Source organism: Saccopteryx bilineata, chromosome 4 (assembly GCF_036850765.1).
Source record: "Saccopteryx bilineata isolate mSacBil1 chromosome 4, mSacBil1_pri_phased_curated, whole genome shotgun sequence".
Lineage (NCBI taxonomy): Eukaryota > Metazoa > Chordata > Mammalia > Chiroptera > Emballonuridae > Saccopteryx > Saccopteryx bilineata.
Genome location: NC_089493.1, coordinates 164682194 through 164699869, shown reverse-complemented (window position 1 = coordinate 164699869; position 17676 = coordinate 164682194). Strand labels below are relative to the sequence as shown.

Here is a 17676-nt window from a genome sequence, read left to right as displayed (position 1 = left end):
CCAGTTTCTGCCTGAGATATGTAACAACCACCACAGGCTAACTGGGACTCTAGATTTAAAAAAAACAAAAACCAGACACATGCCATTTAATAAACATGTATTTTATATCAATTAACCTTTAAACTTTAGAATAGCTTTTTAGCCTGACCTGTGGTGGTACAGTGAATAAAACATTGACCTGGAACGCTGAGGTCGCTGGTTCAAAACCCTGGGCTTGCCTAGTCAAGGCACATATAGGAATTGATGCTTCCTGCTCCTCCCCCCTTTCTTTCTCTCTCTCTTTCTGTCTCACTCTCTCTCCTCTATAAAATGAATGAATAAATAAATAAAAATTAAACAGAATAGCTTTTTAGCAATTTTAACTGATTGAGAGAAGGTCCACTACATAGCAAACTACTCTGTGTACAACCCTTCAGCCCCACCCTCCAAGAACTTAATACAGTCTATTTCCAAAGCCAGTCAGGTCCACTCAGAACAAGTGTGGGGCACTTAATGTAATTCTAACTAAAAGAGATATATACCACTCACAAAAATTAGGGGGGCCCTGGCCGGTTGGCTCAGCGGTAGAGCGTCGGCCTGGCGTGCGGGGGACCCGGGTTCGATTCCCGGCCAGGGCACACAGGAGAAGCGCCCATTTGCTTCTCCACCCCCACCCCCCTCCTTCCTCTCTGTCTCTCTCTTCCCCTCCTGCAGCCAAGGCTCCATTGGAGCAAAGATGGCCCGGGCGCTGGGGATGGCTCCTTGGCCTCTGCCCCAGGCGCTAGAGTGGCTCTGGTCGCGGCAGAGCGACGCCCCGGAGGGGCAGAGCATCGCCCCCTGGTGGGCAGAGCGTCGCCCCTGGTGGGCGTGCCGGGTGGATCCCGGTCGGGCGCATGCGGGAGTCTGTCTGACTGTCTCTCCCCGTTTCCAGCTTCAGGAAAATAAAAAAATAAATAAAAAAATTAGGGGATATTTTATAGCTTCATATTCATTTTGAAATATCCCCGAATTTTTGTGAGCAGTATACAAAAACAAAGAACTTTAAACAAAAGGATGTGCTAAAAACATCTAACCAACCATTATCCAATTCTTTGGTTTTGCTCATTCTTGAAATAGTTAATGGCTACAGTTCATACTGTAACCTAAATTAGTATTAATCCCAGTAATAGCAAACTTAGTATTATAAAATAAGAGCATCTTCAGATTCCTATGTCTACGTATAATAACCAGAGCATCTCACAAAAGCACAAACAATAACCCTTTTCACGTTTGAAAACTACACTTCACATCTATAAATACCCTTCAAAAATACATTAGGATACTAGAGAACAAAACACAAAAATCCGGTCTTTTAAGCAGTTCTAACATAAGCAAAAAACTGTTTCCTCCTTCTACAAAAGTAAATATAATTTCCTGTGAAAATTTCAGAAAAACACGAGAAAGGAAATAAAAATCACCCATAACGCCAACATGCAGAGCTAACATTCTGGAGCATATTTCTATTTTTACACACTCCTTTACACATTAAATTTGGCACCAGCAGAATTTTATTTTATTTTGTTACATTTTTTTCCCATCATTACTCTCCTCTTAAAATAGTGTTTTAATAGCTATGTGGACTTCCATTTGATGGCCACACTATAATCAGATCTCCAATGTTTAATCTTTCAGATTTTTAATATGCTGGATAACTGTAATTAATGTCTATAATCTCCTTGGGCTTTAATCTTTTACAAAATTAGGGCTGAACTACATTTTATTTCTAAAAGTATGTAATAATTTTCTTTGCATTCTTCAGTTAAGATTTGTTATCATTAACTGATTTGAAATATTATTGAGTTTGCAATTCCTTAAAAGCATTAGTAAAATTAATGATTAAAAACTCCTTTAATATATAATATTCACTGCAAGAGTGGTTAAATTCTGATGAATTCGTTTAAAACATTACAGAAAAGAAACCCCACTTACAAATACCTGAGAGAGGAGGTAGGTAACAATGAGAAAACTTCCTCTCTGGGTCAAGTCCACACTAGTGTTATAACCATACAATGTTAAATACAAAGGAAGAAATGTAAATTTAAAGCACTTCAACTCAACTGGCTAAAGATCGCTTTTCCAAATGTTACATAACCAACCAGAAAAATCTTCCTGTAGAACTTCAATTGTTTTTAATTTCAAGTTTGCAAAAACATGATTATACTTGAGTGGAAAGGCACACCACAGAGCTTTTTTGAAACAGAAATGTGTCTTCCCCCTGATCTCCAAGCTTTCTTGATTCCAAGACCACCACTGATGAAGAAATTATGTCGATAAATTGTGTAGGTGACTAGTCATTGAATTTTTAAAAGGAAGTGTTATTTTGAATGTGTACACCTCAGATATTATTTTGCCCGCAGAATACAACTGTTTAAATTTACCTGGGAGAAAAATGTGCCATACTACTTAAAAATCTTAAACCAAGTTCTGTTTAACCAACAAAACGCAACACCAATACAAAAATTTCCTGAATACGACCCGGGAAACCAGCGCGCTTGAAAGACTAGAAATTTCGGAATCGCCATAACCGTTCTAGAAATATCTGGCTGGAAAATCGTAACCGATCCAATAGTATTCTACGGAACCGTACAAACACCTAGGAAATACCCCTCCACAGTAAATGGGAAGTCTTGTAGAACACATAACATCCAACAGCGCTAGCAATGAAAAGAGCAACGATGCGACGACTACACCACGGTACTCCAAACCCTTTGTCTGGAAACCGGAAGGTCCCACACTAGAGGAACCTGGGCTGACGATATTTTAATTAAAAAAAAGGAATTTGAGGTGACTCTCTAAACAAGAACAGAACTCCTGCCTCGCAGTGTACCGCGGATTCTTTATCCACGACGCAATACAAAAAACAAGCGTTAACGTTTCATTTTCGGCCATTTTTAAACGATTGGGGGTAGGGAGGAATTGTTCCTGAGGTCCGGCTAAAATCGCGCGCGCATGTGTGTGGGCGGGGGACGGGAGTCTTAGGGGGCGCTATGAAGCAATGGGCAGAGAGAAGGCCGTGACACCAAGAAACACGGTTCAAACCGCCAACCTTTTCACTCAGCGAAATCCTCCATTTTGGGGCACAATTTTCAGGCTCAAAGTGGGGGAAAAAACCAACCCAAGCGTGGAACTGGTGCTATGCAAGGACTTCGCTATCTTAACTATCCTTCCCAAACCGCAGACTCCCTGTGGATACTAGGTCCCTCAGGCCTTCAGTGCTCCTCCCTCCTCAGCGCTGCAGCTCGCGTGTAACGGGCTTGTCGTCCCGCCCCCGCCAACAGAAAGCCCAGGAAACGGGATGCTCGGCCGATCCGCGTTCTTCGGTGCCCCCCCCCCACCGCTCCCTCTGCACCCCGGGCCCGTGACTGGATGCATGTTTCCCTCCAGAACCGCTCACCTCAGCCACCCGAGGAGGCTGGTTGCGCCGCCACTGCGCTCCTAACATGGCGGCCGCCGATGAGGCGGCTCACATACGCAGCGCGGAGGGAGGCAGAGCGGACAAGCGGGGACGAGCAAGAAAGGCGCGCCGCCGGCTTCCCGCAGCCCCTGTCGCCGTCGCTGCCTCCTCCCCGCGGATGCAGAGAGCCCCCGGCCACCCCACCCCAATTCTTACCCGCTTCACGCCTACCTTAAGAAAAGGGAGAGGAAAAGGAGAGATACCTCTCGCCTAGCGAGCGGGTCGCGAAGGTTCCCACAATCCCCCGCAGCAACGGCGCTGGTAAGAGGTGGCAGCAGCAGCAGCAGCCAAAGAACGTGCTCTCGCGATAGCTTGCCCCCACCCACCAAGGGTCTCGTTTCTGCGCGCGCCAGGTCCCTCCCCTTCAGCTAGCGTTCACGAAAGTAGTCGTTGTTCTCTAATCCTGGAGCCGGTTGTGGCGGGAAATAGGGAGGCAGCCTTAAACTACGGGTTCGAGTCCTATTTCCCACAAAAACATTTTCTAAACCCCTTAACTGCATGGCGTAAAATTTAATTGGATATGTGTTAGAGCGAGTCGTAGAAGTCCCGGTTTCTATCTTCTCAGGCTATTCTGATTATTCGCCGAAAAATGGTAGAAGTGCCAGGAAGGGGGAACTGATACCATTTTGGCTGGTTTTTAATCTCAGGAATTCTGTGCAGGAGAGTCATTGAGGTGTAAGTGAACCCATCCCACCGAAAAGACCGTCGCCACCATTTGGTGAATTTTACAAAATGTAAAACAGTTGAGATTAATACGTTCTCTATGAGCAAAGAGATAGCACGTGTGAAAAACCTGAATTGCATAGATGATGCTGGAGGAAATGGCCATTTCACTGGGGTCTCATGCAAATGAAGAGGGAGGAGCGTTTTCTTAAATCTAAGGTAAATCAGTGAATACATGTCCTGATTAATAGCACTCAATTTTTTTAAAATCTTCAGTGTACTGCGTCAGATTCGAATCTTTGAAAAATTATTCTGGGTCCACTGTGATGATGATAATAGAGGGGCATAGATGGAGAAGACTCGCAGGCATCCCCAACTACGGCCTGCAGGCCGCATGTGGCCACCTGAAACCATTTATACAGCTCCCGCCGCACTTCCGGAAAGGGGCACCTCTTTCACTGGTGGTCAGTGAGAGGAGCACTGTATGTGGCGGCCCCCCAACAGTCTGAGGGACAGTGAACTGGCCCCCTGTGTAAAAAGTTTGGGGACCCCTGGTAGAGAAAAGTACAAAACTGGAGATCATTTAGGACAAAAAGCAGCTAGTCCTGTTACTTTGATTAGATGAGGAAGAGATGGGTTATGTATGAATGACAACCCCAGGGTTAGTGCTATTGAGGGCTACTGGAAGATGTGTCAGCTGGGAAGAAAATAGGCAAGTTGAGTCTGGCATCAAAAAAAAATTTTTTTTTAAGATTTTAATTTATTAGCCCTGGCCGGTTGGCTCAGTGTTAGAGCGTCGGCCTGGCGTGCAGGAATCCCGGGTTCGATTCCCGGCCAGGACACACAGGAGAAGTGCCCATCTGCTTCTCCACCCCTCCCCCTCTCCTTCCTCTCTGTCTCTCTCTCTTCCCCTCCTGCAGCCAAGGCTCCATGCAAGCAAAGTTGGCCCGGGCGCTGAGGATGGCTCTGTGGCCTCTGCCTCAGGCGCTAGAATGACTCTGATTGCGGCAGAGCGACGCCCCTAGATGGGCAGAGCATCGCCCCCTGGTGGGCATGCCGGGTGGATCCCGGTCGGGCGCATGCGGGAGTCTGTCTGCCTCCCGGTTTCCAACTTTCAAAAAATACAAAAAAAAAAAATCTTCTTGGCCTGTGGTAGTGCATTGATAAAGCTTTGATCTGGAACGCTGAGGTTGCTGGTTCGAAACTCTGGGTGTGCCTTGACCAGGCACATACAGGAAGCAACGACGAGTTGATGCTTCCAACTCCTCTCCCCTGCCTTTCTCTCCTCTCTCTAAAATCAGTAATAAAATCTTTAAAAATAAAAAAAATAAGATTTTAATTTATTGATTTAAGAGAGGTGAGAAAAGGGGTGAGGGGAGGAACAGGAAGCATCAACTCACAGTAGTTGCTTCTGATATATGCCTTGACCAGGACTGGGTTTTGAACCAGTGACCTTAGCACTACAGGTCCACACTATATCCACTGGGCCACCACAGGTCAGGTGAGTCTGGCATCAATTTTTAAAGTCAAAAATGGTATGTATGGATCTTAAGCTCAGGGGAAAGGGTGTGCATTAGTCAAATTCTACTTGATAAGAATGAAGCAATGGAAGTTGATAGTGTGGTGAATTAAGGCTTTAGAACCAAACCAGGTAGAGCAAAGGAGACCAAAGTGTGTGTGTTGGGGGGGGGGGGGGGGCAAGAGAGAGGATACAGAAATTGTGCTGCCTTGACAGCCAAAACATTTAAAGGAAAATACGATCAACAGGGTCAAATGCTATTAAGGTCAAGACAAGGACTAAAACCATTCTCAAGATTTAGCAATATGGGCATCCTTGTTAAAAGAGCTCCTTCCAGTAAAGTGGGAGAAGTCAAACTGGAGGTGCTGAGTATATGAGAAACAGGAAGATGTAACTATCAGATACAGAAAAGGTTGGCTATTAAGAAACTGGAGGAGAAAGCAGGGTTGAGAGATGTTTATTGTTTTACTATGGGAAATATTGGGCACAATTATGTTGGCAGAAGGGCATCTTCGGTACAGATTAGTTAAAAAACAAACAAAAAAAACAGGGACTAGAGGGATAATCCATAATGGATGCTCCTAGAAGAATGGCATTGGCAGGAGATAAACCTTTACTGTAATAGGAGGTTTGTAGAGGATGATGCTGAGTTTTCACTAGGTTTGAAGAGAGATGGGAATTATAGTCACGTGACTTCAATTTTCTATAACTAAGTCATTTGTTGAGAGGTTTAGAGTTGTGCCAGGGAAAACTTTAATCATTATAAAGAGTGGAACTACAATCCCACATCTTCATGTATGCTGTATGATTTTCTACAGGCTTTGAAAAGGCATGTCAAGACCTGGGGCTCCCCTGCCTTGACCAGGCGGTGGCACAGTAGATAGAGCATCAGACTGGGACATGGAGGACCCAGGTTCGAAACCCCGAGGTTGCCAGCTTGAGCGCAGGTTCATCAGGCTTGAGCACAGGCTCACCAGCTTGAGCCCAAGGTCCCTGGATTGAGCAAGGGGTCCTCTGCCCCCTGTCAAGGCACATGAGAACACAATCAATGAACAACTAAGGAGCTGCAATGAAGAATTGATTCTCATCTCTCTCCCTTCCTGTCTGTCCCTGTCAAAATGTTCCCCTGAATAAATGTTTAAGCCCACACTACATAGTTTTGGAATTAAATTTTGGGGATCCGAATTCTCCAGTGAATATTGGGTCTTCCTTCCACTCAAAACCAGGTATGTTTTCTACTGAGCCTCTGATTTTAGCTTATGTATGTTGGCTAAGACTTCCCTTTATGTTGTCCCCCAATTCTTAAATGACACAAGAAGTTGCGCTCCTCCAGAGACAGAAACATAAATGCATCTTAGTTCAGATATACACTTATTCATGCTTTGGTTTACGGCTGTAATGCCATCTGGTGATTTTAAGAAGAAAAGGCAAACTTTTTCAACTGAGTAATTACTATTTATTAAGGATCTGCTTAGTGTCTCATCAGCAAAAAGATACACTGGAAACCAAATACAGGATTTCAGTAATCAAATGCCTACTTCATTGGACACTGTAAGAGTCAGGGATAAAATGAAAGATAGGACAGATGACCAGCTTGACCATCCTGGTCTGATTAAGGAGACTGGACAACTGATTGAGGAGACTGGCCTCAAGGTGGGCCTGGCTGTGAGTAGAGAAGAGCTCTATTCATGTTTGTGTTACTGCAGTGTGTGGGTGTGGTATGTGCCAGGGATGGTAAAAAAGGCTACAAAGCAATGTCTGCTGAGACTTTGATAAGTTTAAGTGACAAGTTTGGTACAACTACATTATATAAACCTTTAAATAAATAACAGAATAGCATGGATTTGAGCTGATAATGAAAAGACCATTTTGAAGTTTTGAGCATAGGAGACATTGACTGAGGATACATTTTGGCACCATACAATCACTAAGCAGCTGATAATGCATTATAATTACAGTTTTGAGGGTTAAATGCTATTATTCCTGTTTTACATAAGAGATTAAAGAACTTGCCTAAGAGCCATGGCCAGGTAGCTAAGCTGATTAAAAATTCTTTCTGATATGCCAAAGTTGCCGGTTTGATCCCTGGTCAGAGCTCATATTAGGAATTAACCCATGATCAATTAACAACTGAAGTGAAGCAACTACAAGTTGATACTTCTCATCTCTCTCCTCCTTCTCTCTCAAAATCAATTAAAAAATAAAAAGAGAGGCCTGACCTGTGGTGGCGCAGTGGATAAAGCATCAACCTGGAAATGCTGAGGTTGCCGGTTCGAAACCCTGGGCTTGCCTGGTCAAGGCACATATGGGAGTTGATGCTTCCAGCTCCTCCCCCCTTCTCTCTCTCTTTCTCTCTCTCCCTTTCTCTCTCTTCTCTAAAAATGAATAAATAAAATTAAAATAAATAAATAAATAAATAAATAAAAAGAGAATCAGCCTGACCAGTGGTGGCTCAGTGGATAGAGTATCAACCTGGGACACTGAGGTCCTAGGTTCAAAACCCTGAGGTCATCAGCTTGTGCACAGAGTCGAGGCTTGAACATGGGATCACTGACATGAGCCCAAGGTTGCTGGTTTGAGCAAGAGGTCACTGGCTTGGCTGGAGCCCCCTTCTGCCCCCCCTGCCATGTCAAGGCACATAAGAGAAGCAATCAATGAACAATGAAAAGTGCTGCAACTACAAGTGGATGCTTCTCATCTTTCCCTCTTCCTGTCTTTCAAAAAACAAACAAACAAAAAAAAAAAAAACAACCAATGAGTGCACAAGAAAGTGGAACAGCCTGATCAGGCGGTGGCGCAGTAGATAGAGCACCAGACTGGGACGCAGAGGATCCAGGTTTGAAACCCCAAGGCTGCTGCTTTGAGCGCAGGTCACCAGCTTGAGGGTGGGGTTGCTGCCTTAAGCAAGGGGTCGCTGGCTCAGCTGCAGCCAGTCCCCAGGTGAAGGCACATATGAGAAAGCAATCAATGAATGACTAAAGTGCTGCTGCAACGAAGAATTGATGCTTCTCATCTCTCTCCCTTCCTGCTTGTCCATCCTTTTGTCTCGCTAAAAAAAAAAAAAAAAAAAAAAAAAAAAAAAAAAATTAAACATTTCGGCCCTGGTCAGTTGGCTCAGGGGTAGAGTGTTGGCCCAACATGTGGATGTCCTTGGTTTGATTCCCAGTCAGGGCACACAAGAAAAGCGTCCATCTGCTTCTCCACCCCCTCCCCCTCGCTTCTTCTCTCCTGCAGCCAGCCATTGCTCGATTGGAGTGAACTGGCCCTGAGCACTGAGGATGGCTCATGGCTTCCACCTTAGGCGCTAAAAAATGGCTCTGGTTGCAACTGAGCAAAGGCCCTCAATGGGCAAAGCATTGCCCTCTAGTGTGCTTGCTGGGTGGATCCCAGTGGGGGCACATGTTGGAGTTTGTCTCTGCCTCCCCATCCTCTCACTAAATTAAAAAAAAAATTATTGATTTTTAGAGAGAGGAGAGAAAGGAAGGGGAGGAGCAGGAGGCATCAGCTCACAGTAGTTGCTTCTTGTATGTGCCCTGGCAGGGCAAGACCAGGATCTTGAACTGGCAACCTCAGCATTCCAGGTCAAGGCTCCATCCACTGCACCACCACGGGTCAGGCCTTTTAAAAATATTTTACTGCCTGACCAGGTGATGGTGCAGTGGATAAAGCGTCAAACTGGGATGCGGAGGACCCAGGTTCGAGACCCGAGGTCACCAGCTTGAGCGCGAGCTCATCTGCGAGACCCGAGGTCACCAGCTTGAGCGCGAGCTCATCTGGTTTGAGCAAAGCTCACCAGCTTGGACCCAAGGTCACTGGCTTGAGCAACGGGTTACTCGGTCTGCTGAAGGCCTGCGGTTAAGGCACATATGAGAAAGCAATCAATGAACAACTAAGGTGTCGCAACAAAAAACTGATGATTGATGTTTCTCATCTCTCTCCATTCCTGTCTGTCCCTATCTATCCCTCTGTCTCTGTAAAAAAAAAAAAAAAAAAAAAATTACTTTCAATAATTCTGACTCCTTTAAAAGGAACCAATTTCAAAGGATACCTTATCAATGGTTTCCTTAATGCTATGAGGACTAAGCATTTAAATAGAGCTGCCCAGCTTTCAAAACAGGGCCAGGAGACCTCTTCTTCCTCCAGGCAGACTTTTTATTAAATTTAGTATTAAACAAAGTTGCCTGGAGCCCGATTAACAATTTATGCCTTCCTAAGCAGATTAGCACAAGTCTGTCATTTTGGTTTTTTAATTCTTAATTTGTATTTCGAAACAGAATGTGCTCTGAGTTTACACTTTCATTGTATTTTATTTTATAGAATTTAAATATTGTCCTTTCTGAGAGTTTTTTCTTTTACAATTATAGTATCAAAGTATGTTATACTATATATTTTCTATGAAAAATAAAGCAATTGTTTCTTTTTGCTAACAAAAGAAAAAAATATTTATTGATTTGAGAGAGAGAGAAGAAGGCAGCAGGAGGGGGGAGCAGGAAGCATCAACGTGCAGTTGCTTCTCACATATGCCTTGACTGGGCAAGCCCACAGTCTCAAACCACAGGTAGAGGCCTCCATCCACTGCCAGGCTAAAAAATCTTTTTTAAAGCTTGCCTAAGGTTATGAAACTAAATAGAGACAAAGCCAGGATTTGAACCCAGTTCCATATAAATCTAAATCCAGCTTTTGAGCATTATACCCTACTGCCTTCAGCAGAGCTGTGCTCTCAGAATGATCTGGAAGTCCACCAACTAATTATTTTAAATCAGATTTAATACCCTGGAACCAGGTCATTTTATACCTTAGGCTATTTAAAAACAAACTGTTAACCAGTGGTTCTTTCAGCATTGGCATGGGGGTATAGGTGGAGAGGGACTTAAAAAGTTTTTAAATAGCCTGACCAGGCAGTGGCACAATGGATAGAGCACCAGCCTGGGAGGCTGAAGACCCAGGTTTGAAACCTCAAGGTCGTCGGCTTGAGCATGGGATGATAGACATGACCCCATGGTCACTGGCTTGAGTAAGGGGTCACTGACTCAGCTGGAACCTCCCAGATCAAGGCACATTTGAGAAAGCAATCAATGAACAACTAAGGTGCCGGAACAAATAATTGATGCTTCTCATCTCTTTCTCTCCCTTCCTGTCTGTCACGCCCCACCTCGCTAAAGAAAAAAGGTTTTAAATATGTAATACATACAATATACAAAGGATACAACAAGCAGTTTTCCCCAGCCTCTATTTTTCTACATAAAGACAGGCACTATCAACCACTTCTTGTGTATTCTATGGAATTTCTATAAACATATGAACATTTTGTATGTGTGTACTCATGTGATGAGTTAAACATAGCCACAAATTATACTCTTCTCACAGAGTAGTGGAATCAACTTCCCCTCTACCTGAATCTGGAAAGGCCCTAAAACTGGCTTTGACTAATAGAATGTATAAGTGACTTTTTAAGTTCTGCTTTTACCCACTTGGAACCCAGTTGCAATGCAGTGAGAATTGGCCACATTAAAAGAACCAAAGCACTTCAGGTTACAGCCCTAGTTGAGCTCCCAGGTGATAACCAGGACCAATTGCCAGGCACCCTGAAGCCTGAAGATGGCTGTAGCCTCAACCAAACCCACATAAAACACAACCACCCAGCTGAGCCCAATCAACTAGTACAAAGTTTTAAGGTGGTTTGTTGTGCAGTGATACACTAAACAAAGCTTTTAAGATTATACACTGTTGTTTTACTTCTTTGGTTATCTTCCAATAAAGCTGCCTAGATTCTCCATTATATGAATGGCACAAAATTTAACCAATGTTCTTCCAATTTGCAATTTAGATATTTTCCTATTTTCTGCCATTCAAAACAGTGATAGAAAAAATTCATGTATGTATTATTCAAAACACGTAAAACTAAGTGTAGTTCAAAATAAACCACTTGTTTTCTAGAGCTACACTTTCCACTGTTCAATAAACATAAGCTGCACTTCCTTTCACAATCTTACTATCTACATTTAGCTAGTGGACAGCTGGGAGAACATTTTTGCCATTGCAGAAATTTTTATTATACAGTGCTCTTCTAGAGCTGTGAGCAGGCAACATTTCTGTAGAGGTACAAATGGAATTTTACACATAAGAAATTTTTGTTTTGTTTTGTTTTGTTTTTACAGGGACAGAGAGAGAGTTAGAGAGAGGGATAGATAGGGACAGTCAGGAACGGAGAGAAATGAGAAGCATCAATCATCAGTTTTTTGTTGTGACACCTTAGTTGTTCATTGATTGCTTTCTCATATGTGCCTTGACTGCGGGCCTTCAGCAGACTGAGTAACCCCTTGCTCACGCCAGCGACCCTGGGTCCTAGCTGGTGAGCTTTTTGCTCAAGCCAGATGAGCCCGCAACTCAAGCTGGCGATTATGGGGTCCCGAACCTGGGTCCTCTGCATCCCAGTCTGACACTATCCACTGCACCACAGCCTGGTAAGGCATAAATAAATATTTTTAAAAGGGCAAAAAAAAAAAAAAAGGTCCTGGATGATTGGTTCAGCGGTAGAGCATCAGCCCAGTGTGTGGATGTCCTGGATTTGATTTCTGGTCAGGGCACACAGGAGAAGCAACCATCTGCTTCTTTACTCCTCCCCCTTCTCTTTCTCTCTTCCTCTCCCACAGTCATGGCTCTACTGGTTCGAGTGCATTCTCTCCAGGCACTGAGAATGGCTCTGAAAGGCAGAGCATCAGCCCAAGACGGGGCTACCGGGTGGATCCCAATTGGGGCACATGCAGGAATCTGTCTCTCTATCTCTCCTCCTCTTACTTAGCAAAGAAGAAAAAAATATTAATTAAAAAAATCTTTGGCCCTAGCCAGTTAGCTCAGTAGTAGAGCATCAGCCTGGCGTGCAGGAGTCCTGGGTTCGATTCTCGGCCAGGGCACACAGGAGAAGTGCCCATCTGCTTCTCCACCCCTCCCCCTCTCCTTCCTCTCTGTCTCTCTCTTCCCCTCCCGCAGCCAAAGCTCCATTGGAGCAAAGTTGGCCCAGGCGCTGGGGATGGCTCTATGGCCTCTGCCTCAGGCACTAGGATGGCTCTGGTTGCAACGGAGCATCGCCCCCTGGTGGGCATGCTGGGTGGATCCCGGTCGGGCGCATGTGAGAGTCTGTCTGACTGCCTCCCCGTTTCCAACTTCAGAAAAATAAAAACAATAAAAAAAATTTTTTTAAGGCAAAAACCCCACAAAATAAACAAAAGAAAACAAAAATAAAGTTTTAAACTTTTAGGCTGTGTGGTCTCTGTGAGTAAAAGCAGTCATAGACAATTGGTAAATAAAGGAGTATGACTTCTTATTTTAAGTTTTTATTTATTGATTTTAGTAGAAGGAGAGGAGGAGGGTAGGAGTGGGAAGCATCAACTCATAGTAGCAGTAGTTGCTTCTCCTTTGTGCTTTGACTGGCAACCTCAGCATTCCAGTTTGATGGTTTATCCACTGCACCAGCATAGGTCGGCATAACTATGTTCTTTTTTGTGTGTGTGTGATGGAGACAGAGTCAGAGAGAGGGACAGACAGACTGGAAGGAAGAGAGACGAGAAGCATCAATCTTCATTGTGGCACCTTAGTTGTTCATTGATTGCTTTTTCATATGTGCCTTGACCAGGGGGCTACAGCAGACTGAGTAACCCCTTGCTCGAGCCAGTGACCTTGGGCTCAAGCTGGTGAGCTCAGGGTCTCGAACCTGGGTCCTCTGTGTCCCAGTGCAACGTTTTATTCACTGCACCACCACCTGGTCAGGCAGGCATAACTGTGTTCTTTTTTTTTTTTTTTTTAATTTATTTATTTATTTATTCATTTTTAGAAAGGAGAGAGAGAGAGAGAGAGAGAGAAAGAGAGACAGAGAGAGAGAAGGGGGAGGAGCTGGAAGCATCAACTCCCATATGTGCCTTGACCAGGCAAGCCCAGGGTTTCGAACCGGCGACCTCAGCATTTCCAGGTCGACGCTTTATCCACTGCGCCACCACAGGTCAGGCATAACTGTGTTCTTAATATTAAAATATAGGAATATTATATAACATTCTCATCACAAAATAGTCTTTTTAAAAATGTATTGAGGGCCTGGAGTGTTAGCTCAGTGGTAGAGCGTCAGCCTGGCGTGTGGAAATCCAAGGTATGATTCTCGGCCAGGGCACACAGAAGTGCCCATCTGCTTCTATACCCTTCCCCCTCTCCTTTCTCTCTGTCTCTCTCTTCCCCTCCCGTAGCCAAGGCTCCATTGGAGCAAAGTTGGCCCTGATGCTGAGGATGGCTCCATGGCCTCAGCCTCAGGTGCTAGAATGGCTCTGGTTGCAACAGAGCAACACCCCAGATGGGCAGAGCATCGCCCCCTAGTGGGCATTCTGGGTGGATCTCAGTCAGGCACATGCGAGAGTCTCTCTGCCTCCCTGCTTCTCACTTCAGAAAATACAAAAATAAATAAATAAATAAAAATATATAGTGATTTTTTTTAATAAGAATCTTTTTTTTTAATTTTTAAATTTATTCATTTTAGAAAGGAGGGGGGGAGAGAGAAGAGAGAGAGAAGGGGGGGAGGAGCAGGAAGCATCAACTCCCATATGTGCCTTGACCAGGCAAGCCCAGGGTTTCGAACCGGCGACCTCAGCATTTCCAGGTCGACGCTTTATCCACTGCGCCACCACAGGTCAGGCTATATAGTGATTTTTAGAGAGAAGGGAGAGAGACAGAAACATCAATCTGTTTCTGTATGTGGACTGACCGGGATGGAACCATCAACCTTTGTGTATTGGGACAATGTTCTAACCAACTGAGCTATCCTGCCAGGGCAAATCACAAAACATTCTTTCAATTGCATTGGAATTAGTTAAGTCAGAGTATAGACTTTTTTAAGTTTAAAAACTAGTTTTCAAAACAAAAGTAACCTGACCTGTGGTGGCGCAGTGGATAAAGCGTCAACCTGGAAATGTTGAGGTCACCAGTTCGAAACCCTGGGCTTGCCTGGTCAAAGCACATATGGGAGTTGATGCTTCTAGCTCCTCCCCCCTTCTCTCTCTCTGTCTCTCCTCTCTCTCTCTCACCCTCTCCTCTCTAAAATGAATAAAAAATTTAAAAAAAACAACAAAAGTAAACACTACATTGCCTTTCTGAACAAGTGCCTGCTGTCACATTCCTTTGATAACTGCTATCCAAATCTATTTGAAAATCTGATTGCTGAAGAATGGAATCTCAACTATGGATTTTATTTGCTCTAACTGAGGTCAGCATCAGTTTTTAATTTTTTTTTGAGAGTACATTTATTAAAGCTGGGGACAGTGAGCCTGACCAGGCAGTGGTGCAGTGGATAGAGCGTTGGTCTGGAACATGGAGGATCCAGGTTCGAAATCCTAAGGTCACCAGCCTAAGCAAGGGGTTGCCAGCTTGAACTTGGGATCATAGACATGACCCTATGGTTGCTGGCTTGAGCAAGGGGTCACTGGCTCAGCTGGAGCCCCCAGTCAAGGCACATATGAGAAAGCAATCACTGAACAACTAAAGAGCCGCAACAAAGAATTGATCCTTCTTAGCTCTCCCTTCCTGTCTGTCTGTCCCTATATGTTCCACTGTCCCCTTCAACTGTTCATATTTTTTGTCCATTCACCTATTGAGCTTTTACTTTTTTTAAAAATTTCCATTGAGAAGTATTAACTTGTTGCTCCACTTAGTTGAACACTCATTGGTTGCTTCTCCTATGTGCCTGACCAGGGATTGAACCCATGACCCTGGCATGCCAGGACAACACTCTAGGTCACTGAACAACCCAGAGAGGTTCAGCTTTTACTTTTTGACTTACAGAAACTGGAAATGAATTAAAGAAAAATTAACCTGCCTGAGCAGTGGTGGCACAGTGGATAGAGTGTTGACCTAGGACGCTGAGGTTCCAGGTTCGAAACCCCATGCCAGCTTGAGTGTGGGATCACTGACATGATCCCAAGGTCACTGGCTCATCTTGCACTCCCACCCCCACACCGTCAAGGCAATCAATGAACTAAAGTGAGGCAGTTACGAGTTGATGTTTCTTATCTTTCTCCTTTCCTGTCTCTCTCGCTCAATCTCTCCCCCCCAAAAAAAACCCCAAAACAATAAACAAAAAAAACCACCTAAAAAACAAAACTGCATTATCAGGACAACATTCTAACTTATTAAGCTACCCAGCCAGGGCCTCCACATAATCTTTAACCACCCGTTTTATTCTTTCTGCACTGTTTTCACATGGGGTAAGGCTAGTTTTCCTTTGACTCATAATTTTGCACAATATTACGTTTCCAAATGCATGATAGAATCAATCTGCCCAGTTCTAAAAATACTCGTTCTTTTTATTCAATTAAAAAAACCCTTTTCTTTATAATTATTTTTGTTTAGATTTCTTAAGATATGGTATAGCTTACCATTTAAAAATCTCATGTCAGTATTTTAATATTTTCTTCATATGTAACTTATGTCTCAAGTATCCCTAGTTGTATCTTCCTTCCAGTTTATCTTCAAACTGATTGCCAGTTCAATTAACTATTTTCAGTTGACACTCAAATTTAGCAGGTATGCATCAGTATATGTGAAACTAAGAAGGGAACCAAACTTCATTACCATCCTCTAAAAAAGTAAATCCTTGGCCCTGGCCGGTTGGCTCAGCGGTAGAGCGTTGGCCTAGTGTGCGGAGAACCCGGGTTTGATTCCCGGCCAGGGCACACAGGAGAAGCGCCCATTTGCTTCTCCACCCCTCCGCCGTGCTTTCCTCTCTGTCTCTCTCTTCCCCTCCGGCAGCCAAGGCTCCATTGGAGCAAAGATGGCCCGGGCGCTGGGGATGGCTCTGTGGCCTCTGCCTCAGGCGCTAAAGTGGCTCTGGTCACAACATGGCGACGCCCAGGATGGGCAGAGCATCACCCCATGGTGGGCGTGCCTGGTGGTTCCCGGTGGGGCGCATGCGGGAGTCTGACTGTCTCTCCCTGTTTCCAGCTTCAAAAAAAGGAAAAAGAAAAAGAAAAAAAAAAGTAAATCCTTGAGGAATTTAATAAGTGATAAACCCGATCATAGGGCAAGAAAGGGGTGGGATTGTGTGACCCATTCAAGCCCTCCAGAGAGTCATTTTATTAATTTAAAATTTTTTTTATTGATTGATTTTACCAAGAGAGGAAGGGAGATGTGGGGAGGAAGAGGCAGAGAAACATCGAACTGTTCCTGTATGTGCCTGACCAAGGATTGAACTGGCAACCTTTACACTTTAGGATGATGTTCTAACCAACCGAACCATCTGGCCAGGGCCTGCCAGAGGGACATTTCACAAAATCTGAGACTCATGGGTATGTGATTCATAGATACTATGTATGAGAGGAAGAATGAAGTAGATGGGGACTCATTTTCAAGGCTAAAGAGTATGTATATGTTCTGTGTATGTTAAGAGCAAAAGAAATGATCTTCAAGCAGGAGTGGCTAAGATGTCAATGGCCTAAAAAAAGGTATTTGGCATTTGTGTTTTTTTTTTTCATTTATAGCACAGGATTCTTTAATAGTGTAAAAGTTAAAATCAAATCACAAGAGGGATATAGGTGAATAAATTGATAGATCCACACTATGAAGTGAGTAAAAATAACATTAAGAACACAGCTTGAAGAAATATGACAATGTTTTGTGTGAAAAAAAAGCACACTCGACTGCAGCCATATATGGTTTTGTGTAAAAAATGTATACACACCCATAAAACAAAAATAGACTAAAGTAATGCTCCAGTGTTAACTGGTTATTTTTAAGGGTTAGGATTACAAGTAATATTTATAGATATTTACACATTTTAGGTTTTCTAAAACAGGCACCAAAAAATGATCAAAGTTTTTTTTTTTTTTTAAAAGAAAGTTAATTTTAATTTTTTTTTTTTTAATTCATTTTAGAGAGGAGTGGGAGAAACAGAGAGAGAAGGAGACAGAGAGAGAGAAGGGGGGAGGAGCGGGAAGCATCAACTCCCATATGTGCCTTGACCAGGCAAGCCCAGGGTTTTGAACCGGCG

The 17676-nt window shown here is 43.8% G+C and overlaps 1 protein-coding gene across 7 annotated transcripts in view; it reads right to left on the bottom strand.

Annotated features, from left to right (window-relative positions):
* MATR3 (matrin 3) overlaps nt 1-3779 on the bottom strand; it is a 36713-nt gene extending 32934 nt beyond the window's left edge. The window contains exon 1 of one of the 7 annotated variants that reach the window (XM_066272618.1): nt 3676-3779. Coding sequence is in view for 1 of the 7 variants with exons in the window: in XM_066272620.1 (XP_066128717.1) it covers nt 3413-3460 (48 nt within the window). In the remaining 6 variants the exon portion in view is untranslated. Of the gene's footprint in view, nt 1-3412; nt 3575-3643 lie in introns of those variants that run through there. The other 6 variants (XM_066272616.1, XM_066272621.1, XM_066272617.1 and 3 more) reach the window with 6 other exon arrangements.
* Nucleotides 3780-17676: the final 13897 nt, after the last annotated feature.